General features: G+C 40.5%; 2 protein-coding genes and 1 long non-coding RNA gene across 4 annotated transcripts in view; 1 reads left to right on the top strand and 2 right to left on the bottom strand.

Annotated features, from left to right (window-relative positions):
* The window catches only part of ITPR2 (inositol 1,4,5-trisphosphate receptor type 2), a 497,992-nt gene that overhangs the window by 422,530 nt on the left and 48,812 nt on the right, over positions 1-26,650 (top strand). Inside the window, exons 52-55 of the mRNA XM_025879725.2 lie at positions 3,186-3,278; positions 13,253-13,383; positions 14,494-14,659; positions 25,221-25,381. Coding sequence (XP_025735510.1) covers positions 3,186-3,278; positions 13,253-13,383; positions 14,494-14,659; positions 25,221-25,381 — 551 coding nt within the window. The remainder of the gene's footprint in view (positions 1-3,185; positions 3,279-13,252; positions 13,384-14,493; positions 14,660-25,220; positions 25,382-26,650) is intronic.
* Positions 13-13,024, bottom strand: LOC141370154 (uncharacterized). Of its 2 annotated transcripts, XR_012373967.1 has the most exons (4): positions 12,889-13,024; positions 7,894-8,064; positions 2,599-2,681; positions 13-114 (listed from the first exon to the last, which is right to left on the bottom strand). It is a non-coding gene; the product is annotated as an uncharacterized lncRNA (long non-coding RNA). The 2 variants fall into 2 exon arrangements; XR_012373968.1 differs by lacking the exon at positions 2,599-2,681 and having other exon boundaries at positions 77-114.
* SSPN (sarcospan) overlaps positions 15,566-26,650 on the bottom strand; it is a 250,290-nt gene continuing 239,205 nt past the window's right edge. Inside the window, exon 6 of the transcript XR_012373966.1 lies at positions 15,566-15,618. The gene's annotated coding sequence lies outside the window, so the exon portion shown is untranslated. The remainder of the gene's footprint in view (positions 15,619-26,650) is intronic.

Genomic DNA, 26,650 nt, shown 5'->3' on the forward strand with positions numbered 1-26,650 from the left:
CCCCATGCCTACCTTTTTCATTCAGGTTAAATTTCTTCGTTACTCTTTTTCCAAAGCAGGATACAAATCATAGTTCTGCACTTTGCTGTTTGTTTCTCTGGATGATTCTGTAGCCTATGAGTTATAGAGAATAGAAACCACAAAATTATTTTCCCCTCAAGCCATTACAAATTTAAAGGTATGATTTAATTAGTGGTGATTTATAAACAGTAGTCTTTCTTGCCTTTAACAAACATTTCTTGATTATTAAATTGATGACATATGGTGGTATCTTTCTTGGGATATGGGGTAATTAAATGGCATTTAGATCTGTTATTAAGTCTAAGTAATCAAAGCACAGAATAGAAATGTCATCTACATAGATTCGGTTGTTAAACTTGAGACTGAATTTCATACCTAGGTATTAGTCTTTATTCAGAGGAATATGAAATATTTTGTTACTGCCTTTCCTGTTCTCCCTTAAATGTTACTTTTTCCAGAGTTTTACATGTGTAAATATTTGGAGGAAAAGCTCCTATCCATAAATAGCGCCCCCCCCAAACTCCACTTTTACCAAATTATCTGTGAATCATAAACTATCTGTTCTCAAAAATCTTCAAGTTTTAATTTTTATTTACTAGGCATGATCACATTGAGTTATTCAGTACAGGGTGAGTCTGAAGCTGAAGCGTCATGATTCCTGAGTCCAAATGTGTACAATTGTTATTGTTTTATGAATCTAGTAGTACTTTTGTGTTATTTAAAAAGGAAGTTAGTGTCATTATGAATATATTTTCTTTAGAAATACAAAAATATCTTCTCTCTTTTTTCTTACAAAATAGGCAACATTAGACCTAGAATCTCAAGATCTTTATTAAAAATATGCATATTTATATAAAAAACTGCTAAATAAGAGAAAGCATTCATAAATACTATTAAAATCTAGTATAGGAGAACAGCTAACAAAGTTAAACTCTTGGATTCTTCATAGATTGAGAATTTTTGTTGCATCGGCTGAGAATGAATGTGATATTGTGCCCTGGGAAAAGCACCCTTACTTTCATAATATTTTTAATTTAATTTGTAATGCCATCTAGTATGTCTATTGATAAATAGCATAAAGTTTATTTTTTCAAGTATTGAACGCTCTTGACTCCCAAAGTGGAGTGAAATTATCGAGGATAACGTGCTTAGGTAGCAAGTGACGTCTAGGGAGTGCAGAAGGATGCGGTTGCTCAGGGAGCAGGAAGTAGTCATCAGGAAGCCATGGGATGGGAGCCCAGAGGGGAGGCTGAGCATTCTAGAGGTAAATCGCAGAACATCACAGGTGCCTATGAGAGTGGAGGCTGGATAATTGGCAAATGGCATCGGGAATTGAGGAAAATGTAGATCCTACCTCTGGGACCAGTGGAACTGGGCTCGATAGAGGAAGCAGCCGCCACTTTACCATGTTGAAGGGAGTCGTGTCTTAGAAAAGCCCAGGGAGTTGGAGGGCAGGTTCCATTGACAAGCGGAGGTCACAGTGTCTCTCCCATGTGTCCCTTCTTCCCCATTCTCAGTGCCACCCTCCAGTTTCCCACCCTCATTTCCGCTCTCCCAGAGGATTGCGGGAACATCCCATGTGACTTCCCCACCTTCAGCCTGTTCTGCCTGCCCGACTCATTCATTCTAACCACCGCTCTGATTGGGTCTCTCATTGATTCAAGAACTTTGCTGGGATCTGCCCTGACTGTGAGATGCTTGGTTTAAAACATCAGGCTGGGAGCTCAGGTCACTCTGCTCCCATGTCTGTGCCTTTGCTAGCCTCTGTGCCTTTTGTCATACAAACGGCACCTGGGATTGCCACCTTCTTCCCCTCCCCCCCCCACCCCAGCTCATCTTTCTGTGTGTAAATCCCATGTCTCCTTTAGGTTGATCCTTCTCCAAAAAGCCTTGTATTGTTTTCTTTCTAAAATTCACTTCTCTGTCCTAATGCACTATATTACATTAACTGTGCTCACTTCCTCCCCTCAGGCATCATCCGGTCTCTGCCCCTTGGTATTCCCTATTTGTTAGGTCTGCAAGGCCTCCACTCCGTGTCCTCAGAGCCTCTCATGGAGTCAGGAAATATGAAGTAAGGGAATGGCCACCAGGACACACTCAGAAACCCATCTCTCTCTCTCTCCCTCACCACCAGAAACCCACTCCAGCACCAAATGATGTACCCACTCTTTCCCCCAAGTTTGGCCCAGTGAGGGGGCAAGGAGTGATGGAGGCAAATGTGTGGCCTCCCTTCCCTGAGTCGACTCGGTCTTTCTCAGCTCCAGTGCTGGTCCTGCAGACGACCCGGTCCTGGTTGCCTAGTGCTTCACCCGATCACGCAGCCTGACTCCAGGTCCCTTTTGCCACGTCTGCCTTCTCTCATCAAAGAATCAGGGTAACCTTGGTGTGGTGTTTCTCTGACTTGCACTTGAATATTTCTTCAACCCTTTGTATATAAAAATGAACTTGCTCCTGTCCCCTGTCTTATGGACTTTCCTTGATGACTCTGTTTGAAATGTTGGTTTGAGAGGTACGAACTCTTTACTTTCTATTTGTTACTAACAACCACAACAAAATGTTTTATTAAGTTCTTCTCACCCAGATAGGAAAGTTACTATCTTCTGGTTCGTTCTGGCCAGGGAAATAGGTGGTGCACTAGCAAGCAGGTGGATCTTTGGGAACTAAGGAAGAAAAGAAAGATCTTGAGTAGGATCTGGCAGAAGATTCTTGCATTTTAAACCCTGTTCCCTGGAGCCCCCTACTTCACTGTGAGAACTGCCATGACCTACAAGTCTCCACCTGCTGTAGGGACTGACCAGTGGCTTGGAGCTCGGGAAACACCGACTGCTTTGGGGAGGTGTGTTCCTGGCATCCCAGGTCTGAATCCTGAATGCACTTGGCCATCCAAGCACTGTTACACATGGTGGTTAAGCTCTACATTATTATTAATACAGGTATAAAAGGCTTCTAGTGGATTGGCTTGTGAACCTATTCTCTAGTTATAAAATTGCTTCCATATACAAAACTGCATTCAGAGTTCCAAACCAGCTTGCTAAAAAAGACTTCAGGAGCACAGCTACATCAGAGTAGTAGTGCCTTTTGTTTATATGCCTTTGTAACCATATGTTCATTTCTTGTCATTTGCGTATTTGTCTCTATACCATATTCTAATTTGTGTGTTCCAGGTAGTAATGAATTTCCCACTATGACTTTAACTTCAACGATGGAAACATGTAAAAAGGACAACTGCTCACCCACAATACCCGCTTCGAATACAGGTCTGTAAAAAGGGCCCCAGATCTTGATCTTTTGCAGTTATGTTTCTTTGGGAAATGTTATTACCACTAAGGGAGTGGTTCTAAGGATTTCGTGGTGGGTTGAAATAGAATCGTGGAGGGTAAAAGAACCCAAAAGTTTCAAACTAGAGAAAGGATTCCCGTATCTGTCATTTTGTATCTCCCACCTCGTTCCTTGTATTATTTCTATTCATGAGAATTAATCAGATTTACCCTGTGGGACGGCTGCTAAAAATACTATTACCGTATTGCAAACCCATGCCATACGGAGACCCTTTTAATTATATGGCCTATCACAAAGAATCAGGAAATGCACAGGCTTAGAACTCAGAAGGCTTGGTATAATCCTGGGCTTCCCACTTTCTAGCTCTCTGTCTTAGATATGTTATGCAAATTTCCTGGACCTTGTTCAAGATGGTTTGCCCAGAGAGGGAGGGAGGGAGGGAGGGAGCAGACAGAGAGACAGAGAGAATATGATACTTTCCCTGTTTCCAAAGGAGCAAATGGAACCATGCTCATAAAAAGAATTTTTTAAACTCTAAATTGTTCTCAATGGTTTGGAAACTATGGCATATGTGAAATTTAATGAACTATAGAAGGAATTAGTGATCTCTTTCCAACAGCAGCAATGATGTAGGGAGTATATATCTTTAAATATTTCAGGAGTTTTATTATATTAGAAAGGAGTGGATTTAGTCTGTGTTACATCTAGGAAGGGCACAACTGGACTCGGGGAAGATGAGCGATGGAAGAGTTAATAAGCCCAGTGTAAGGATGGGGTCCCCTGCTGCCATCTGGGAGCACATCTGTCTGATCATAATGAAAGGGCTCTCTTTCCCAAGCTTCCTTTTTTCTTGAGATGTTGGATTGTTGCATGAAGAAAAATGGATCGTGCCTTCTACAAACAAAATCTTTCCTGCTTTATGACCTAAAGGGAGAAATACATACATGTGCATTCCATCCCAGTGCCCCAGCAGCTCTATGAACTGTGAGCAGCTGCCTCCAAGACTTCTTTCCTCCCCTAAGGCCTGGCCTGCCAGTCAAGGCTTCCAAACAACAAACCAGCTCATTCCTCACTTGTGGAGCTTTACTGTGCTCTGCAATTTCTAAAATCCTGTTACATGCATCCTCCACTTTAAACACCTCCAATTTCCTTGGCCTTCCTCACACAGTCTAGCAGTGACTCTTGATGTCACACTCCAGGGCAAGAAACTGAGTGGTGCTATCATATTCTGGATAGTGGAATTTGGAATCACACCATACCCTTGACCCATATTTGGCTGACTTGGCTAAAATGCCATTCTTCACTGGTTCAGCTGTCAAGCTATAAATGCCTATCCTGTACTCATGTAATTGGGAGTTTGGGATTTCAAGCACAAAACGATGCATTTATTTTTATATATTTCTGCCAACCTAGAATCCAAGGCCATCCCAGTTTGTCCCAGGAAGAGATGAGGAGCTTTTTCAACTAGATGATCTCTAAGTTTCAAGCCCCTTTCCATTCTCATGTGCCATGGGGCTCATGGTATCTTTATGGATCCTGATTCTATGAAGCAATATGTTTACTCTCTCTTGTGTCATCCTTAAGCTGATAAGCTATAGAACAGGGATAGGCGAACAATGGCCCATAGGGAAATGTGACTTGCCACCTGTTTTTGTACAGCCCTCAGGGTAAGACTAGTTGTAACCTTTTTAAAAAGTATTTTCTTTAAAGAAAATGATGCAATAGAGACTTTATGTCACCCACAAAGCCTAAAACATTTCCTAACTGGCTCTTTAGAAAAAAAAATTGCCAACTTCTGCTGTGGAAGATTTTCATTAAAGGTGCTAGAAATGTTGCATGGGACAGTGCTAAGGACAAATTCTTGAGCATGCTACTAGAAATATGCTTTCAGACCAACATAGTCATGTTCTATGCAATTCTTCAGCCACATAGAACTCTGTCTTAAATAAATTATCAGTTAACCCATGTTTCTCCATCTTAAAAAAAAAAAATCATGAGACTCCTCAGAGCCTCCTTGCCAAAGCCCAGATACACAATGTCTGTCACATCCCCAATTTGAGGTTAGTGTGAACCCATACTGGCTCCTCTTGATCCCACCTTCTTCCCACACTATCCTTTTAATGATCCATTTGGATGTGTTATCTTGGGGACCAGCATCAAGCTCAGTTTTCAGCAGCTTGCAGAATCTGTCACAGTCTCAAATTCAGGTCTACAAATACTCCTCTCCTCTTATTATTCATATTTTAAAAAAAATATCACAGCAAAAACTTGGGTATAGTTTAAGTAGCTGGGTAAAATTAAATAGCTCTTAGGATCTTTTGGCCGTCTTGAACTTCAATTTTTTATCTCCAGTACTTGTAATTTTCTTTTCAATTGGACATGCTTTCTCCTTAACAGACTGTGAAAAAAAATAGGTTAAAAAATGTATAAATTTTCTCGTTAGCACAACTATTCTAGCAACATGGTCCCAAGGATATTGTAACTGTATTCTTGCCTTGCTCTCCTATCTCTGAATATTAACTTAAAATTATTTCCTTTGTTTTAAAGCAAATATGCTTTAACTATAGTTTGATTTTGAGAAAGGAATATTACTTTGCCAGTGAACCAACAACAAAGCCAGTGTTCCTCCTGCCAGAGACTATAAAGATGGCTGACCCAGGGGCCCACACAGCAGATGCACTAGTGATGTTCATCTGCAGCATGGGAGCTAGAAGCTCCTAAGATTCAGTGAGGTCACTGCCAGAGCCTCTTCTCCTGGAGTGAGATCTTCCCAGTCATACATGGTGTGTGCATAGCCCAGGATGTGGCTGCCCAGCTCTGTGCAATCTTGTAAATCTTAGGCTTGATAATCAGCCAGACATTCTATTGTAATTGTTTTATGTGCTATTACTAATTATGACAGTTTATCTTAACATTTAAAAAAATGAAGTGAATATTTTTGTAAAACAGGAAATTAAGTCAATTCAGCACAAATCCTTGATGATGGTGATGGTGATGGTGATGATATTATCATAAAACCTTTATTCATCCATTCCTCCAGCAAAATTTGTTCAGCCTGATCTATTGGCCAGCCCCCATGCTGGGTGTTCAGGACATAGTACTGAGTAGACAAACATGATCCTAGCCCTGATAGAACTTTATAGAATAGTAAGGGGGGGAGGCATAAAAAGTTGTAAAATATGGTGAGTACTACCAGCAGTTCCATGATCAAGAATCATAAGAGAGCTTGGCTGTAGGTAGAGCAAACAGAAAGGCCCTTCTGAGGAGGGATTATTTAAACTGAGACTTGGAGCATGAGAAGGAGTCAGTCACACCATTCCAGGCACAGGGACCAGCATGGGCAAGGGCCCTGAGGCATGTCAAAGATAGATAGATACTACTAATTATCCTCACATTATGGGTAAAAACACCAAAGGACACAAACTTTAAGTAAGATCACATAGCTAGTAGACTATTCTAGATCTCTGATGCCAAGGCCTGTCCTCTAGGCTTCTAAGTCTTATTGTCCTTCAGTTAAAGGATTAATCTCTGTACATTTTTTTCTTCCTTAACCAAAAATTAGATTGTTAAAATTCTGCCTATCATATTGCCTTTCAATTAGAATGCTTGGATAACTTTTCTTTATGCATGCCATCTTCTAAAGGCAATACTTTGACATAAATATTCTCAATTATGTATTTCCCAACAGGAATTGATCCCTCCCCTGCCCCCTCCCCCATTCTCCCACCTCAAGGCATTTGACCATGCCTGGAGATATTTTTGGTTGTCACAGCTCCAGGAGGAATGCTTCTGGCATCTAGTGAATAGAGGCCAGGGGTGCTGCTGAGCACCCTTCAAAACACAAGATAGCCCCCCTCAACAAAGAACTCTCCAGCCCAAAATGTCAATAGTGTTGAGGTTGAGAAACTCTGTTCCATCACGAGGTCTGTTTGGAGACGGGTTTATAACTCTGAATACAGACTCATAAAAGGCTTCTCATAAAATCCTCTACAACCTATTTCTCACCTAATATATTACATAAGGAACAGAACTTCCCTTTTCTCTGTGGGCAGATGGGGACAATTCTTGCAGGTTTATTACCCCTGGAGCAACATCTCCATGATTTTATGCTCCGCCTGAGCTGGGCGTAGGGAGAGGCAGGTACGATTTTGCAGGAAAACTCCCAGAGAAGGAAGAAGAGGGGATAGTGGAGGAATGTCAACGCTGGTGTGGCAGGGACACTGTTGGGGGCCAGAGCTGTTGGCAGTGGCTTCACACCACCTGGGGTCATTCCTAAATCAGTGTTTGAAACTACAAGAATGCCTGTTATTAATGTACCTACTCTTTCCTCTGTGTCCTTTTTTTGCATTTGATACAGTAAGTGATAAAATTCATCTGACTGAAAATTCCACGGATTTGATCTTCTAGCCCTTGCCCCCTTTAAACCTCGGCCACACGTATTTAACCGCAAGGGTAGAGGAAAAGCTCGCCCCTGGTGTTTGTTGTGCAGCATGGATCACTTAGATTTAAAAATAACTTTTCCATGTCTAAGACCAGAATTAAATTTTAATTTGCAAACCCTAGTGTGCATTTGTGATGGCCTTGGTTTGTTACCTTGTGGACAGCAGGTCCGCATTACAAAGGCCCAGACCCATACACAGGAGCAGAATAACAAGCCTCGTGGTGATTGGGGAGCCCAGCGCCTGGTCCCCGAGGAAGCTCCAGTGGAGGCAGGTAGGGTCATTGTCCCAGCAGCCGCACATTCACATGGTAACGGGCAACCAACTGTGGCCGGAGAAAAAAAATAAAAAGAACTTTTATCTCATTTGCTGCAGACCTACCTGACTTCTTAGACAAATATAATCACTTACCAAAGAAAAACCAAAAAAAAATTTTTTTAAACCGACTTTCTAGAAAAGTGAGGCCTTTTTTAGGCAATTTACAAAATATTGTTACAATTATTTTCTAAGTAAGGGTCATTTGAATGTACAGAAAAGGGAGGAAGTTCACAGGTTTCTCACATGTATGAGCCATTCAAGATTTAATACGTTTTGGTATTTTACTTTAATAAAAAAGCCTGATGAATAGCTGAAGCTGATCAGCCTTGGTGCCACTCTGTGTTTTGGCTTCCCACGGGGTGCCCCGCATCTTAAATTTCTCTTTCTAGTTAACATTTTTAAAAAAGAATTTCCATAATGAATCGATTAAAATTAAAGTTTAAAACAAACAAGAGGTTTTCGATTGCACTTGGACTTTCAGCTATATCTCAGTGGCAGTCGGTTGTTTCTAAGAAATCATAAAAAAATGGGTACTTTAATTATTAAAGCAGAAAAATAGCATTATTAAATACTCTTATTCAAGCATATCCAATATTCAAAAAAACATAGGCCAACACCTCAGATCAGAGCCAAGAGAATATATTTTTATTCCTTTCTCTGTATAGAACACTTTAATTCCTGTTATGAATTAAGAAAAGATATTTTACTTTACTAATGCTCAATTGAAAATGAGGATAATTTCGTCTCATCTTCTTCAAGTATAAAGTTGGTTATGTTAAAACTGTAACTTTGCATAAGATTTTATAGCCATCTATCGGTAATAATGATAATTATGACACCTAGATTTGTCACCCCCTATGTGCCAAGTGATGTTCTAAGTTCCTTAACATGTATATATATATTTAGTTTTTTTAAATGCGTCCACATTACACATCTATTTCCACTAATTCTTTCCTTTCGCCTGTACGCAAGCATACACTCTCATTTCTTTTTTTAAAGATTTATTTAGAGGGAGAGAGAATCTCAAGCCGATTCTCCACTGAGGGTGGAGCCTGGCAGCAGGGCTCAGATCTCACAACCCTGAGATCATGACCTGAGCAGAAACCAAGAGTCTTCCGCTCAAACCAACTGAGCCACCCAGGCACTCCTCTCTCACTCCTTTTAGAACCACCTGATTTCATCATTACTCCCTTGCCACCGTTAGCTAGCCCATTGTTCATTCTTGTACCTGGAACCGCTTTGCTGCCTCAATTTGAACCTTCCTCTGCACTCTTGTTACCTGCCCACACGAACCCATCAACTTTTCAGGACCAGAGTTTCTGATAAAACAACTGGCCTGCACTTTCTCCTTCGATTTCTGCATCAACCATCTTCTGTTTCACTATTTGCTGTCTTCCTGTCATCTCCTGATAACCTGAATGTTCAATCCAGAGACCTTTTCTTGCTTCTCATTGCTTTTGACTCTTCCCATAATTTTTACATTTTTTGGTATCTTCTCCATCTTTACATTATTTTCTTCCTGAATTTTGGATCACAGTACTCTCCCAGCTCTCTTGTGCTCTCTAGTTTTGGAAAATGCCTTCTCATCTTCTCATCCTACAATCATCTGAAATTCTTGCCTTGCCTTCATCATAACACCTTGCATTCAGCATCTCCTTCTCATTTGTCCATTTCTGTGGCCTAATGGAACCGCCCATTCCCAAGTCAGCTCTGGCCGGAATCTCCAGCGGGATGTATAACCCTGCCTTCCCCCTCGGGCCTAGGGTCATGCCAGCCCCTGTTCGTCCATCCTTTCCATTCTCATGGCCATCACTCCTGGTTGAGGCTCATCACACATTACGCCTCCTAAGCAGTCTTTCTATCTCCAGTCATTCTCTCCTCTTCAATTCACCTACTGTATCACCACTAGATCACTTGTCAGAAATCACTGCTTTGCATATTTTCCCCTTACCCCCAACTCGAGAGTTTCATGATGCTCCATTGTCTGCCAAATAAACCCCAAACTCGCAGACAGCTCCCAGTTTATCTTCCCAGCTTTATCTTCCATTCCTCTACATACTGGCTTATTTGATGTTCATCATATAAGAAAGAGTTTCCTACCTTCCGCACTCTCTGGCCATACCATGGGAATGCCTCTCTGCTACCGTTTTAATCCCTTGACTATTTGAGGCAAACTCAGAGTCTCCGTTAGTTAGAGGGATTCCCCACTCATTATCCCTAGTATTAAATGTTCTCTATTCTGATCTCTTTGCACCACTTCTGGGACTGTAATCACATGTTAACTTGTCTTATTATTTAAGTAAATGTTTTATCTCATACTATTTCATTAGCTAGATGATAAACCACCTTGCCCTCCAGCGGCTCCCCTGGGCTTTCAGGATAAAGTTTAAACTCTTTAGCTAGGCGTATGAGTCTCTCCATAATGAACAGGTCCCTTCCCGTTTCTCTTCTCACACTTGTCTGCATGCACCAAAAGCCCAGTCATTCCAGTGCACCTGCAGTTCCTCAAACACCCCATATGGGCTCATGCCTGTTTACCTTCACTCATCCTCTTTTCTCTGCCTAGAATGTCTTACTTTGCTGATATTACTGGCCAGGCATGAGTCTCTTTCAATGTTCAACTCGGGTGCCACCTTCTTCAAGATGCTATCCCTGATGCCCCCTGCCCCCGTGAGATGCACACTATCCTGTCTGCACAGTATCCTGGGATAGGACATTGCCTTTGTTCATCTGCTGACCCACATTTCCTAGGAAACCATAAATCTCCTAGGGGCTGCCACACTTTCCTCTTTCCACCTGTCTACCTAGCACCTGGCCCAGGGTCTGTGGAGACAGTGAACTGAGGCAGGTTTGGCATGGGGAAGGCCTGCTGGTTATGTAGGTAGGTCTCCACAAGGTGGCATTTACTTAGGTGAATCTACTATGACTCAGGGCCTGGCTTTTAGCCTGCAGACAAGGGAACTTGGCTTAACGTATTGTGAGTAAATCCATCTCACAAAGATAGAGCCTTATTAACCAAACTCATGGAGGCTCCTATATAAAACCAGTATGCCGACGCACCGATTCTTATGCAGTGGGTTGACTGGATTGTTGCTGTCATTGACCTGGCCTGGGCATTCTCCCCCTGCATACATGCTATACAGAAAGTCAATACTCTCATTTTATATATTTGCAGCCAATCTATTTTATTTCGCAGTGGCTAATCACATGAATTGTGTGTGGATTTTACTAGCTCACCTGTTAACAAATGAACAGCCTCATTTTTAAATTCTTAGGAAGAGATGGGAGCACTTTCGTGTGGCTTCTATGTACTGACTAACCTGGCACTTTGTTAAGTCTTTAGTATACATTTATGTCACATGACCAGGTAGTTGCTGATTGAATATATGAATGCAGATCCTGCCACTAAATATAAGATTGCTTTGACTGAACGTCTAACCATAGCAAAGTAGCATATAGACATATTCCATATGACCTCATTACTGGAAAACCACACCTCTCTATAAAAATTCCTTTAATTCTCTTACCCATTTTTAACTAGTTTTCTTCACATTCTTCCTAGCCATCAACGTTAGAACCTACCTTCAGGTGTCGGGGGCCTAACTAGCATGTTGCAGACAGAGCTTTCTCTGCCTGCCTTATCTCCTCCCCACAAGCCTCACCTCTTCCCCATTTCTCCTTCCTCCAAAGGCAGCTTTATTTCTTCTACTTTCTAAATCAGAAAGTGCCTTGAGGCTCACCTCTAAGGTAAGTGGTCTGGCACAGACTTGGCTGTTAGCTTTGATGCTGCAACATTGTGCCTACCCATCTCTGACTTCCGCCCCCCTCTTGAGGTATATATTTATGTTTTAAAAAGAAACCGCTCTGAATAAAGGGAAAATATCAGGATCCTCCCATCCATGTGAAGTTAAAATAAAGTCAGTTCACAAGAGGAAAATCAGCCTTTTTGTAACAAAGTACCAAACAGGCTGTTGGTCATGGATCATGTAGACAAAATTAGACTGTTTCTTTTTCTTTTTTCCCCTTTGGTTGTTTTTACATTAGTGCCTGTGGCTACACAATTCCAAAATTCAACACCACTATGGTTCTTTAGCCTTGTAACAAGAAAAACACATTTCTGCTCACTTATCAATTTTAGGAAATCCTGATTATTTTTTTTTAAGATTTTATTTATTTATTTATTTTAGAGAGAGAAAGTGTGTGCAAAGTGGGGGAGGAGCAGAGGGGGAGGGAGTGGGGGGGAAGCATGTCAAGCAGACTTCACACTGAATGCAGAGTCTGACGTGGGGCTCGATCTCATGACCCTGAGATTGCAACCTGAGCCGAAACCAAGAGTTGGGCGCTTAACCGACTGAGCCACCCAGGCGCCACAGAAATCCTGATTCTAACATAGTATGAACTTTTCACTATTTTAAATGACTGGGAAATTATTACCAAGTTTACCTTTAAACCAAATTAAGACCAGGAATTTTTTTGTCACATTATATCTTTTCTGTCTCCTCTTTTTCTCCCTAAATATTTTCACGTAAGTACATTCACATAAAATAAATTGTTCACATAAATATATTGTGCTTCTTGTCCATAGCTCAAAGCTCCTCATTAAAAGAGCTTAGATGCTTAAATAAATTAATGAAAGAATATCTGCCCTAATTCTTAAACACCTACTCTGTGTATTCTAATCCCTGTGCAGTGTTTTACATATCCTAAATATAATCTTCTGAACGGTTTCATCCTTAATCAGACCTCCCCATTTTACAGATGAGGATAGTGAGGTCAAGTGACTGCCCAAGTCTCAGTAGTGGGACAGAGTAGAATTTGGAGCCACGCCCACCTGGCTTCCTTGTGCACGCTCTTTTTCCTGCAGTATCTTTGCTTCCGGGGTGAGTGGACTGTCTTCCTGAGGTCTTACCACAACCTCCCCGCACTACAACAGTGTACCAGGCAGATGAGCTTTCCTTATGTTGTCCTTTCCATTCTGCCATTTGTCACTCTTGGAAGAAAACAAATATTTCAGAATACTATTGTGTGGCCTTCTCAGCCTGTGTCAGTCATGGACTACTACAAGTCAAATAGGTGCTATGTGCTTCAAAAAATTGTGTCATGGCACAGTTGTGAAGGAATGGCTATTTAGAAGTAGACAGTAGCATATTTAAAACATGAGTTTGTTGCCTGGTTTAACTTGTGTGTTTTTATAGCTGATGAAGAGTATGAGGATGGAATTGAAAGGACATGTGATACTCTCCTTATGTGCATTGTCACAGTCCTGAACCAGGGCCTCCGGAATGGCGGCGGTGTGGGAGACGTTCTCAGAAGGCCATCAAAAGATGTAAGCTGTAGAAAAAAATATTTTTTTAAGAAGAACATAAGCATTTTTTAAATTTTTCTTAACAACATCTACAACACAATTTTTGTTTTCAAGATGCTATGTTGTGTCATTTGCCTTAAACGTATGTATAATGGTGGCCATTAAAACCAATTAATTGTATATTAGAACTACACAGAAATAGCTAATGTCCTAAAAAAAATCTATGTCTGTTAGTAGAGTTATGAAAAGTTTCCAAGTTTGAACTGTGTATTGTATTACAGCCATGAGATCATGACTACAAACTTGGTAGAGGAGTTAATGGTTGCATAAATAACAGAACTAGGCTGCCTCTTGTCTATCAGGCTTCTAAGGCATTAAGATTTACTCTTTGCCTCTGAATAGTAATAGCGGCCATTATTTATCCATGATGAATATAAAATTTGAACAAATTCTAAAATGATTTCATATATTAAAATGGCAAGGCTAAAAAATTTCTCATTAGCTGCAAAAGCTCGAGTGCCTGGCTGAAGACTTGAGAAATTTGAGTTCTGCAACAAGGCAGCTATGGCATATTGTCAGTTCATCTAATGGTTCCTCATCTGTGAAATGGCTGGATTGCAGCATCTCTAATGTGTGTTTTAATACTGCCCATCAGGTAGAAGTAAGCTGGAGCTGTCTGTACTTGACCCTATAAGGCCAAGAATAAAATCTACTCTAGAAATTGACGAAGCATTAGGTCCTTCTCAGCTCACTAATCGCTGACCTTGGGAATTGCTACTTGTCTCCCTTTTGTGCAGCTTCTGGGATGGGATCCCAATGTGCCAAAATGCATTTAGCAGAATGATATAGTACAGTGGTTTTTAATAAAAGGTACGTCCCCCATTGATGGGAGGGTATAAGTCCTGGAGAATGGAAGTGGCTCTGGGAATAGGTGTGAAGTTTATCTCACAACACTTAAAGAAAAGAAAATGGAAGACAGAAAGTGGGTCTTATTTTTTCCAACTTGGAGCACTGTTTATATTCATTCAGCAAACCTTTATTAAATATATTCTCTATGCTAGACTGTATGTCAAATCAACGTACCTTGAAAATATGTATACATATACTTTTTTTTTTTAATTTTTATTTCAGGAACCCTTGTTTGCTGCCCGAGTGGTGTATGACCTTCTTTTTTATTTCATTGTCATCATTATTGTCCTTAACTTGATTTTTGGTGTTATCATTGATACTTTTGCTGATCTCAGAAGTGAAAAACAGAAAAAAGAAGAAATTCTAAAGACAACTTGCTTCATCTGTGGTAAGTGTTCGCAGGATACTAAAATAGTAGGTGAAGAGACTATCCAGGAAGAAGGAGGGGCTAGAGTGATTTTTATTTGTCATGCTTTGGGAAAAATAATTTCAAAATGAAAGCTAGACAAAAATTATGTAACCGAGCATTAGACTAGGGTTCTCTGCTTCCAGAAATAGATAGAAGAATTGTATCCGAAAGCTATCTTGTCATTATTTCTGCAATTTGTATGACTCTCTGACTGTAGAATGTGTTGCAAAATTTCAAAAGGTTACACCAACTGGCAAACAGATTTTTAATCACAATAACATATTGATTAGATGACAGAATGATTTTTATTTTATTTTGTTGGATTATGAATCCACAGATGGTTTTTCTAGCAGCTTGAACTTCTATTCACTAACTGTACTTCTCTGTTTTTCATCTCTCTCTCTCTCTCTCTTTCTCTCTCTGACACACACACACACACACACACACACACACACACACCACACTCTCTTCCCCTTTGCCCCTTGTTAGCTCTCAGTCTGACCCAACTCTCTCCTTGCCCTCATCATTCCCTTTTGCTCTACCCTCTTCTCAATATACTTCAGCCCATTGGTAGTCTCTGTAGCTGACCTAGCATCCTAGAGTTCTTCCCTCTCTTTGAATATTCACTAAGTCCAGGTTATCCTCACCATCTATTTCACCATGTTGAGCTGAAGAATCTTTTGGTTAAAGTCACATAACAAGCATAAGGGCTTCACTACAACATTATTCTATATAACTCAAGTTGGGCCCTCAATAAATCCCATTCCCTCCTTGATTCACCTTTTGTCAATTGTGTCATTCTCCTCAATGGGTCTCCCAAACCTTTCCAGCATTCCCTCAACACTCAGAGGTGTACCAAGTACTAACCTGTAACAATGAACTGTATTCCAAGGAAACAAACACGAGTTGGACATGCCCTTCTTCAGGGTGTTCACAATCTAGTGTGGAATACAAACACAATAAGCATCATTGCTATCTAGTGTGTTAAGAGACATGATAGAGAAGTTCACAGGCTGTTATACCCCTTCAGGTTATGGTGGAGGCAAACAAGAAAGAGTCAGGAAAGGCTTTTAGAAGAGATGGTCACTGAACTGATGGTAAAGATAGAAGGTAGCTAGTCATATTAAAGTGAGTAGAAGCAGGGCCGCTGGGTGGCTCAGTAGGTTAAGCATCTGCCTTCGACTCAGGTCATGATCCCGGGGTCCTGGGATCAAGCCCCACTTCACGTCAGTGGGGAGTCTGCTTCTCCCCTCTACCCTTCCCCCTACTCGTGCTTTCCTCTCTCGCATAAATAAATAAAATCTTTAAAAAAATTAAGTGGGTAGAAGCAGAGTGACCAGCATAAGAACAGGCATGAAGGGAAGAACAGCACAATGGGAGTCTTCAGTTACTATAAGGAGCTCAGTGTTGCTGGAGCATGAATTTCAGTGCAGTCTATGCCCCAAGAAGAGGTTCACCAGAACATGGCCTTTTATGTTAAAAGACTTGGACTTTGTCCTGTAGACTTACAGAGGATGCTGAACCATTAAAGAATTTAAGTAGAAGAGTACAGGGTCTAATTTTTGTTTTAGAGCAATGGGGCAACTACAGAAGGTTGTTTTTCAGGGGACATAGTAGTCCAAGTGAAAGGTAACAACTTTGATGCAGGAAAGTTAGGGTGCAGTATTAAGGGTAGAGGACAGGGTCATGGAATACTTAGAGACAGACTTTTAAAATCTCGGTGGTTAGGAATGAATATGAAAGATAGTTGGGTGTGTGGGTGGGTGGTAGTACCAACGGTTGAGTTTGAGAAGAAAAAAAGAAAAGATTTGGAGAGGAATATACTGAGTTTGGCTTTGGAAATACTGAAATTGCAGTGTGTACTCAACACCCCAGTGGGCCACACCCAGCACAGAGGTCAGCATGGGTCTGAGCCTCAGAGAATGAGTCTGCACTAGAGACAGTTATTGGGGAATCCTCCGTCTGTGTGTGGTAGCCAAAGCCAGAGCATGGGGAAGACTTCAGAGGGGGAAGAGAAGAAAATGGGGTTTAAAGCGGGAAATATCAGCACTGAAGAGTTGAGAGAAACAGGTTCAAATGCGCGTGCACACACGTAGATCTTTCCAGTCAGAATGGTGTGAGGAGAACCAAGAATGTGTGTCATATGGATATGAGGAGAGGACACAGCCTTGGAAAGAAAGTGATTGATTATCAACTATTTCAAAGCAGAGAAGGCCAGTAACATATTATGCCAAATAGAGCCTTTGTATTTCTCATTCAGGTGATTCGGAATAAAGATGGAGTACTTTCCATGAGGATAAGTTACACAATGCTGGGGGAGATTTACCAGAAGGAAATGAGGCAGAAAGAAGAAGTCTTTCTTTATATATCTAGACTAGATGGAGGGAAACAAGATTGGGATGGAGCCAAGGAAGATATCGTACAATAATTCAGGGATTTGGGGAAGAGAGGCATTGTATGGAAGAATGAGTTCTGTGGAGGAAAAGACATGCTGCCCTTGAAAATCTCTGTGTGTGTCTCATGGTCTTGCTTTTACAGTGCTTCCTCTAAGTCCTTCCTTTCACAATCATAATAACTATTATGTCAGCGTGCAACCTTGGAAGAAAGGGTTCTTTGGAAGAATGTATCAGTTAGATGTGAGCCTCATTTGAGGCCATGATCCTTCCTCCCATATTCTAACAAGAAAGATGAACAGCAAAGCAAGCCCATCACTTAAGTACCATTCCTGCTCCTCTACACTTTCCCTTTGCTGTCAAAATTCTCTTTGGCTTTCACAGTTACTTAAAAAAAAACCTATAACTTATAAATTCCTTAAAACATCACAATAACCCTCATCACCAGATTGAATGTTTTTCTCAACTCTCCCCATTAGGTTCCTGCTGACCTTTTCTTCTGCCTTGGATTGCTCATTCTCTCATTCTATCACAAGCCTTCTCCCAACCACTAGATAAATGGTTCGGATTTTATTATTGCCAAATGTGCAACCACAGCTCCAACCTCTTTCCAGGTTTTGTCCTTTATTTCAGTTGTTGACTGACACCTACACAGGCATGACTTTTGGCAGCCAAATCTACCATGTCTGAAAACCAGTGCCTCTTGCCTTTCCATCTTCTTCTTCTGACCTAGCAGTTTATCCTGATCTCTATATTGCCATTGATGATATCCCACTGGGCCTTCAGTTTTCTAGGCTGGGAGCTTCTCCATCATTTTTAGCATCTCCTTTTTCCTATTCCAGGTGCACTAGTTACCATGTGCTAATGAATCTGTGTTCCCAACCTCACTCACTTCCCTCCACACATCCCGCAAGCCACACCTTGGTTTTTCAGGTTCACCTTGGCTCACACCCCAAAATGTTCTGCTCAATGCTGCCAGACTAATTTTACCAGTTTGAATTCATCATTTCCTTACTCAAAAGTCTATCAATAGCATTGCACAGTCTGTAACTCTAAAATTCCAAATTTCCTGGCACGTAAGGTGCTCCATAACCAAGCTCCCTTTTTTGCCCACCTTTTCACCCAATGTTCCCCTGTTTATAGATCAACTTCCAGCCCAACTACATTGCTCATCTTCAACTTAGAGACTCTCCACATGTTCTCAGTTATGGTGTTTCCATTTGGAATGCCCAAACACCTAAGCTGTTCAACTCCAACCCTCTCTCTAAGGCCAGCTCTAATGCCATTATTCCATGAAGCTTTATCAGATTTCACTAACCAGCAGCAAACATTTCTGCTTCTAGATGGCTCACATCACACTTAGCAGTATGGTACCATACTTATTTTTTGTTGTCTTATCTCTGTCAGGTGCTATACACTGTCACATAGTAGAAAGGGCATGGACTTTATGGTTAAGTCAACACACTGGTTTCATATCCTGGATATGTGATCTTAGCCAAGTTTCCTTTTCACCTTGAACTATTGTTCCCTCATCTGGAAAATGGGGAATATAATGTCATCTTTTGTGGTTTTAATGAGTATAATTGAGATCGTGTGTATCAAAATTCCTAGCTCAATGCTTAGCTGAGTAAGCCCTCAATGCACATTAATTTCCCTTCTTTAAGATACTTATTTATTTTATGATTCCTTAGTATGTATTGAGGACCAATCATAAATATTTGCTTAATGAATGACTATTCAATAAATCAGCCTAAATTAATATTATCTCTCTGTTTATGTGGCTTATAACCTACAAAAGGAAGATAAATTGGGTAAGTACTAGATGGATATATACGGCAGACAAAAAGCCTGGGTGTACCAATTCCAAGTTATTTTAAATTTTGTCGCATTCAGGGTATTGTTTCGGTAGCATACACATTACCACAGAGATATAGGGTGATAAATCAGGAGGCATAGGAGGAGATATTAGATCAACATGGTCTATTTTACAGAAGCTTCATTTTCATTCAAAACTTTGAGAGACCATTTAGGTAATTTAACCTAAGAGTAAATTTTAATAGTATTTTTTACATTAGAACAAATAGTATGCTATAAAGTAAAATAAATTTTTAAAGTAAAACAAATTTAATGTGAACATTTAAAATAAAACAAGAATTTTTTTTAAAATTGAAAAGTAATCCCAGGCGCTTATAGCTGCTAACCCCGTAACCTCAGCAGCATAAAGTTTCTCTACTTTCTGCCCTTAAAGGACCTTTAGCAGAAATATGTGAGAAGCATTATCATAATGTATATCTAGATATGCATGCGTTCCTGGAATTGCTTACCACATGTAAGATCTAATACATCCCATATACGTTGAAAGAACTTAATTACAAGAATGATTTAGACAGTTGGGATAGTTGGGGGTTGTACTAGGAGGCTATAAAATAGTTGTGATCAATTGATAAACGGTTCTTGTAAGAGTTGCGTGTTAAGTTGTGATCCAAAGAGGGATATCATACCAAACAACAGAGGAAAGAATCTCCACAGTAGGAGAGAATTGGCTCCAGTAGCACACGTACCAATTGACACCCATAGTAACAACAGAGGGGGAGGTAGATTCTGTGACAGGCAATGAGAGCAGATGGGATGTTCCTTGCCTTGAAGGCAATGACCAGATGTTTGAGAATTATGACTCAGAAAACAATTGCTAATGATCCAGAAGGCGGTCGTGATAGGGTGATGATTAGCAGATGACAGAGCTGAAGCAGTAAGCATAGGAACAAATTGGCACTGGTATCCATATTAATTATTAATTTTGAGTTACCAGAGGCTGAAAATCCAGCCAGAAGGAGATGTTGACAGACCAGTGTGACAAAATACCAAAATGGAGAAAGGATTGATGGTAGTCAGGTGCCTAGAATGAAAGATCTTTCCAGGTGATTTAATAGGAGATAAAGGCTATACTGTCAGAGAGGGGCATGTTCTTCTCTTCGTATATTAGTTCTTTATCTGTACTTGCGCCTCAAGGTCGTTTATACTTTATTTGTTCAACAGTTACTCACTGAGTATCTACTATATACCAGGGTACTGCAGTGAACAAAAATGGACAAAATTTACTGCTATCATGGAGCTCATTTTCCAGCACACATAGAATGTATGATGCTAAGGGCTATGCAGAAAAATACAGCCGAGAAGAGGTATGGTGATGGGTGAGTGAGGGTCCTCACCCTAGTCATACTGTGTGGGAAACACAACGTAGGTACCGTCTTATTTTTTCTGAAACTTCTGTGTTGAGCGCACAGAGTTCCTCTTATCCTTCTTTTCTTTCTGCCTTGGTCATCTCCTCCAATACCCTGGCTTTCATTGTTTATTTTATGTCACTTACCTTTGAATTAGTATATTTACACCTTGACGTCTCTGTTTAAAATTTCTAGCTTTGGACCTAACAGCCCAACACTGGTTGTTCTATAGGCATCACAAATTCAGCACATCCCCAGTCAAATGTATCTTCCCTCCAAAGTCTCTTCCTTCTTTTGTTTTTCCTTGCTGTACTGATATTACCATAAATTCAGTCATTCAGGTCAGGAATTGTAGGGTCATTCTTGATTCCTCCTGAATCTGTCCCTCTAATTGGACATCAAGCCCTCTTAAATTTTCATCCAAAAACTTCTCTTTATTCTCACCCTTTTCTTCTTTTTTTTTTTTTTTCCCCAATTATTCTGTCAATGTTAGTTGAATGCCTACTGTTTTCCAGATATGATGCCAGGTGCTGCTAAAATAAATAAATAAAAATAAATAAAAATAAACCAGACAATAAAGTGGTAGAGGCTAAGATAGAAATAGACAAATTTTCATAGCAAAGTGTTATGGGCACAGGGAGGCTCCACTAACTGTTTGTGTCTGTGCAAGTCAGTGGTAGTTGAGCTAGGTCTTGAAGAAGGAATACCTATAAGGCAGGAAAGAGAGGAGGTGGAGGCATAGAATTCTCCAAGGACTCGGTTTGTTTGGAGAATGGTGAGAAAGTCAGAGTCGCTCTAAGAAATGTGCACAGAGTAGATTGTCAGAGTATGGGTCCAAGGATGACTTCAAGTTCCCTGGTTGACAAGGACTTCATTAACAGAGGTAAAGAAGAGCTAAAGAAACAAATTTTTGATGAGCTGCATTTGACATGCCCGTAAGCAACCCAAGGGGATTTACCCAGTAGACAGCTGGAAATAGAAACTGAAGCTGAGAAGAAAGGTCAGTGCTGGGGCCACATCACCAGCACAATCATGGCTGAAACCAGGGGAATGGCTGACAAAGCTTAGAGAGCAAGAACCAATGGAGATGAAAGACAACCAGTTCCCTGCCTTCACATCCTCCACCGCCCTAGTCCCCCAGTCTCCCCCACTCATAGCCTCTATTCCCAGTCTTCCTCTAAATCCCACCACAGGAAGTTACCTGAAGCACAACTCTAAACAGGCTAGTCTCCACTCAAAGGCCTTCTGGATAAAGTGCAGTTTCCATAGCTTTTCATTTAAAGCTCATCACAGTTTAAAAAAAAATAAAACTCTTCATGGTTTCTGCCAAATGTACCATTACATCTTCATTTCCAAATGTTCCCTTCGGAGGAATTGATGCTCCCCCAAACAGGTGGTCTACTTCCATCTGTAGCTTTGCCTTGCCACTTCCTTTGCCCAGAAGGCCAAAGAACATGGCTTTTGAGCTAGAAATTTTTCTGTTTATGTACCGACCGACTTCTCCACTAACAAGAGGTGTTAACTTGAGCAATTTATTGAATTCCTCTGAATCTCTTTCCTCACATGCTGAAAGGTCAGATTGGATTATTGTAATTATAAGAGCATATTTAAACATCTTCATGTTGTTGTCAGCACAAATAGGTGCTCAATAAAAATTAGCTAGCTTTTATTACCATTTATCTCTTTTCCACTTGCCATAATCCTGTTTCAAGGCTAGACACTTAAAGCTTTACACCTCTTTTAAACCTTTTAAAGTGTACCTTGTCACAATTCATTTTGTCCTCCTCTCTGCTTCCCTGGCAGTTTATATCACTTCAGGATATAGTGCAAGCTACCTGTTTTCTCTACCATATTACGGATTAATTGATAGTAGACACATTATTTTTATAGCCCCATGTACCTTGCAACAGAAAGGTAATTGTTTGAACTGAATTCTGGGAAAATCTACTTTAACATTCTCTCTCTCTCTCTTTTTAAGTAGTTCTATTGAGATATAATTTATATACCCTACAACTCACCCATTTAAAGTCTGCAATTCAGTGGTTCTTAGTATATATTCAGAGTTGTGCGTCCATCATCACAATCAATTTTAGAACATTTTCATTGTCCCCAAAAGAAACCTCATACCTGTTAGCCATCACCCACCAACCCTCCACCCCCAACCTTTCCTCCTCCTCAGCCCTAGGCAACCGTTGATCTACTTTCTGTCTCTACAGATTTGCCTCCCCTGGACATTTTACATAAATGGGACCGTATAATAATATGTGGCCTTCTGGGACCTACTTCTTCTACTTAGTATGATGTTATCAAGATTTATGGTGTAGCACACATCAGTGCTTCATCCTTTGTATGGCTGAAAATTCCATTGTATGATATGATATATTTTGTTTATCTTTTCATTCATTGATGAACGTTCGGATTGTTTCTACTTTTTGGCTCTCAGGAATAATGCTATTGTGCACATTCATGCCCTAGCTTTTGTGTGAACATGTGTTTTCTGTTCTTTGGGTTAGGTACCTACAAGTAGACTTGCTGGGTCATATGGTCACTCTATGTTTAACCTTTTGAGGAGCTGCCAAACTGTTTTCTAAAGTAGCTGTACTCTGTCACATTCCTACCAGCAGAGTATGAGGGCTCCAGTCCATCCACATCATCACCAAGATTTGTGATTAATCTGTTTTTGATTATAGTCACCCATGTGGAATAACATTTTATTAGTGAACTATTCTTAATTCATTCCATAAATACCATATTCAGGGCTGACTATAAACCGGACACCCATGTTAGCTCTAGGACCGTTGGTGAAGAAAAGAGACAAATGCATCTGCTCCTGGACACACAGTAAATAATAAACATAGTAAGTTCTTATCTAAGTTCCTAGATAAAATGGCATTCCTTTCTTCTGTACTGATTAGCAGGCAGGCTTTTTCTCGCACAACCATTTTTACCTCTTTATCTTAGACTTGTGGTCCAGTTTAATTTAACACCTTTGTTGAGGCTATGTTCATTCTGTTAGGAGGTGATAAGCACTCTAGGAAAAAGGATAAAAGAGAAAGAGTGATTGAGGCTGTTGGCAAAAGGGAAGGGGCAGGTTGTAGGACTAAATAGGGTGATCAAGTTAAGCCACATGGAGAAGGTGAGATTTGAGCAAAAGCTTGAAGGTGAGCAAGTTAGAGAGACACCAGAGAGAAGAGCGCTGTGGACAGAAGAAGCAACCAGTCCAAAGGCCCTGAAGCAGGAGTCTGCATGCGAGCAACAAGGAGGCCAGTATGGCTGGTTGAGAGTTCGCAAGGGGGAGAGTAGGAGACAAGGTCAGCGAGGCTATAGGGCCAAATCACTTGCACTTTAGCAAATAGATACCACATAGGACCTACTTATACTCAACAACTGGTCATTATTTATCTGAACTTCAACTTAACTTGGCCTCACCTGAGCATCCTATATTTTATCTGGCAACCCTACTCATAAGCCATTGGAAGGCCTTTGATCTTTATGCTGAGTTGGTGGAGAACCACCACAGGGTTTGGAACAGAGGAGAGACACCATCCTACTTTGGGTTTTGAAGTATCTCAGTGGCTGCTGCGTTGAGTATAGGCCACAGAGAGTTAAAGTGGAAACAGGGGGGCCTGAGACGCAATTGCAGTAGTCCAGGTGAGAGATGATGAAGGCTCAGATAAGCGCGGCGGCTGTGGAGGCCATCAGAAGGGACCAGATTCCACGCATATGTTGAAGGTAGAGCCAAGAGAATTTCAACATGAATTGGATATGGGTGAGAGAAAGGATTCGAGGATGACTCCTCGGTTTTTGGCTTGAACAACTGGAAGACTAGAGTTGCCATGGAATGAAGAGGAGGACTGTGGGTGGAGCAGTTTTGGGGAAGAGTATGGATTTTATTTGGGCCATGCCGAGCTGATGATGGGTCAAATAAGATGAGGCATCACCATCAGCCAGATAATTTTATGGTATTTTCCATTAAAATATCCAATAATATAATTTAAAAGGTCACCCTTCCACTAGGGACAGATTTTTTTCTTTTTCCTTATTGTACTTCATATCTTATTACTTAAAGAGTCTTCTTCATGCCTGAATGGCTTTTTTAAAATATGCTTAGAAAAGAATAGCCAGGATTGGAATTCAATTTCCTAGTTTCTTCTCCAGTATCTGAACTGCAAAACCAGACTGAATCCCAACATCCCATTTTACTTGGCAATTGAATTCATTTTTCTATAGATGTTTTTCTTCATCTCCATTCATTTTCTTTCATCCACCCTTCAACCCTTGAGAGAAAAGAATCTTACTATGCAGAACCTCTCCTCGGTGTCCTTCCAGCAGCTGAAAATCTGCCCTGGTTATTGAAAAGACCCTCTCCTCCTTAAAATGCCAGGCACAGTAGTCTAAAGGGCTGCAGCCCTTACTGCACTCGGAGCAAAGATCACTGTGGACGCTGGCTTACCCTGTGCTGATTACAGATGGTTTTCAAGATGACTCTCTCAGCTGCCTCTCCTCTTTTTACCCAAGTTCCTGGAAAAATAACTTCTATTTTTTTGTCCTGATTAACAAGCGTGCCTTTTATTGCACCATCATTTTTACTTTTTCTTAGATTTGTGGTCCAGTTTAATTGGACAGTTTTGACATGGCTATATTTAAAATTATCTGCAAATTTACAACTATAACAGGACCACGCATCTTCAAGGATCCATTGGGTAGAGGATGGAGGGGGGAGAATGTTAGTTTGGAAGAAGTCTGCAAGCTATGGCCTTTTTTCTGGAGGTCTTGTGTACTGTGCTGTTTTTAATCATAACATTCTAAATTGGCACACTCACAGAAAGCCTTTATTCATGTAATTGTGATGTTTTGTTTTTATGCTAAGAAGTAAGTGCTGATTAAATGACAAATTACATACATTGTGTTTTCTGTGTTTTGCAGGACTTGAGAGGGACAAGTTTGATAATAAAACGGTTTCATTTGAGGAGCACATCAAGTCAGAACACAATATGTGGCATTATTTGTACTTCCTAGTCCTGGTGAAGGTTAAAGACCCAACTGAATACACTGGACCTGAAAGTTATGTGGCTCAAATGATTGTGGTGAGTGATGAGAGCATTTGAACCTTTGACGAGGTTTCAATTGTATGCTTTCCCTTTCTCTACCCTACCCTTCTCCCAATCATTGTGTTAACTTCTAAATAGGACTATCAATCAATGAAGAATCCTCATACTGGCTAAATCATTGGACTTCTTGGTTATAGAAACCAAATCTAAGTCTCAAGTGCACAGATGATATTTACTGAAGAATTCTCTGTGCAGTGAATAGCACCATTTCAGCCACGTCTGTCATCTTCTGACCTCGTGTCATTGCTGATGTCTCAGTTCCCCATATCTGGAACTTTCCCATTGGCAAATATGAACAGAAGAGTCATACTTTAAGAAATTCCTTGGATTTCAGAAATCAGGGGTTTAAGAAATTGAACCATGTTTGGGAAGAGTATAATGTTTGATCTCAATGAGAGAACACCGGTTTCCAAGCTATGTATAGTTTGGGGTGTTGGTAATGATTGGCACTGATTCTGCCATACCTACTTGCTTATAACTAACTCCTCATTAAGATCAGGAGCAAAGGCTGTGGTTGTCCATGACTTGGACTTTCTTCTGTTTTACAGAAGATTAAAACTAAGTGGCTTAAAGAGAAGCCAAAGTTACAGCGTTAGTGTACCATGATACACATTTAGTGAGTATTACCGCATCCGATATAAATTCTTGTATTCTTATAATAAACATAGCTGTATGTTGGATTTTTTTTTCTCAAAAATCTTCTTATTTGAGAGTGAGGCTTTAGAAGAGTCATGATCCTCCTTGCTGCCTGGTCCCAAGGGTAACATTTAGGAAGCACCAATGCTGAAGCTTCAGGAGAGGCAGGTGACAGTGGCTGTGTGTCCCTCCTTCTGGAAGCTGGTCATGCACGTGGGAAGACATAAACTACAGTAGATGGAACAACCAAAGAATATGTTTGGCGGGTAACATTAATAAGTACAAGTTAACATTGCAGTAATTTATCTTACCTGACAATATTTATATGTCACAGGAGAGCTACATGTAAACTGAATTTTTATTCCTGAGCATTTTTCATGTTTTTTTTTTTTGACTTGCATCCTACTATAAGTTGTTCTATGTGATTAGAGGTTTGCATCTTACTATGAAGTTGTCATTCCTATGTGACAGTGGGCAGAACCTAATATTGTTTCTTTTTTCTCCATGTTTCCTCTTCTGCCCTCTCTCCCTTCTACATTAGGAAAAAAGGTAATCGGTTGCATATAGGCACTCATAGTTGTTATTTATACATTCTTGATCTCAAGATGT

Source organism: Callorhinus ursinus, unplaced genomic scaffold (assembly GCF_003265705.2).
Source record: "Callorhinus ursinus isolate GAN/ISIS: 27379988/994484 unplaced genomic scaffold, GSC_fseal_2.0 scaffold27, whole genome shotgun sequence".
NCBI classification, from domain to species: Eukaryota; Metazoa; Chordata; class Mammalia; order Carnivora; family Otariidae; genus Callorhinus; species Callorhinus ursinus.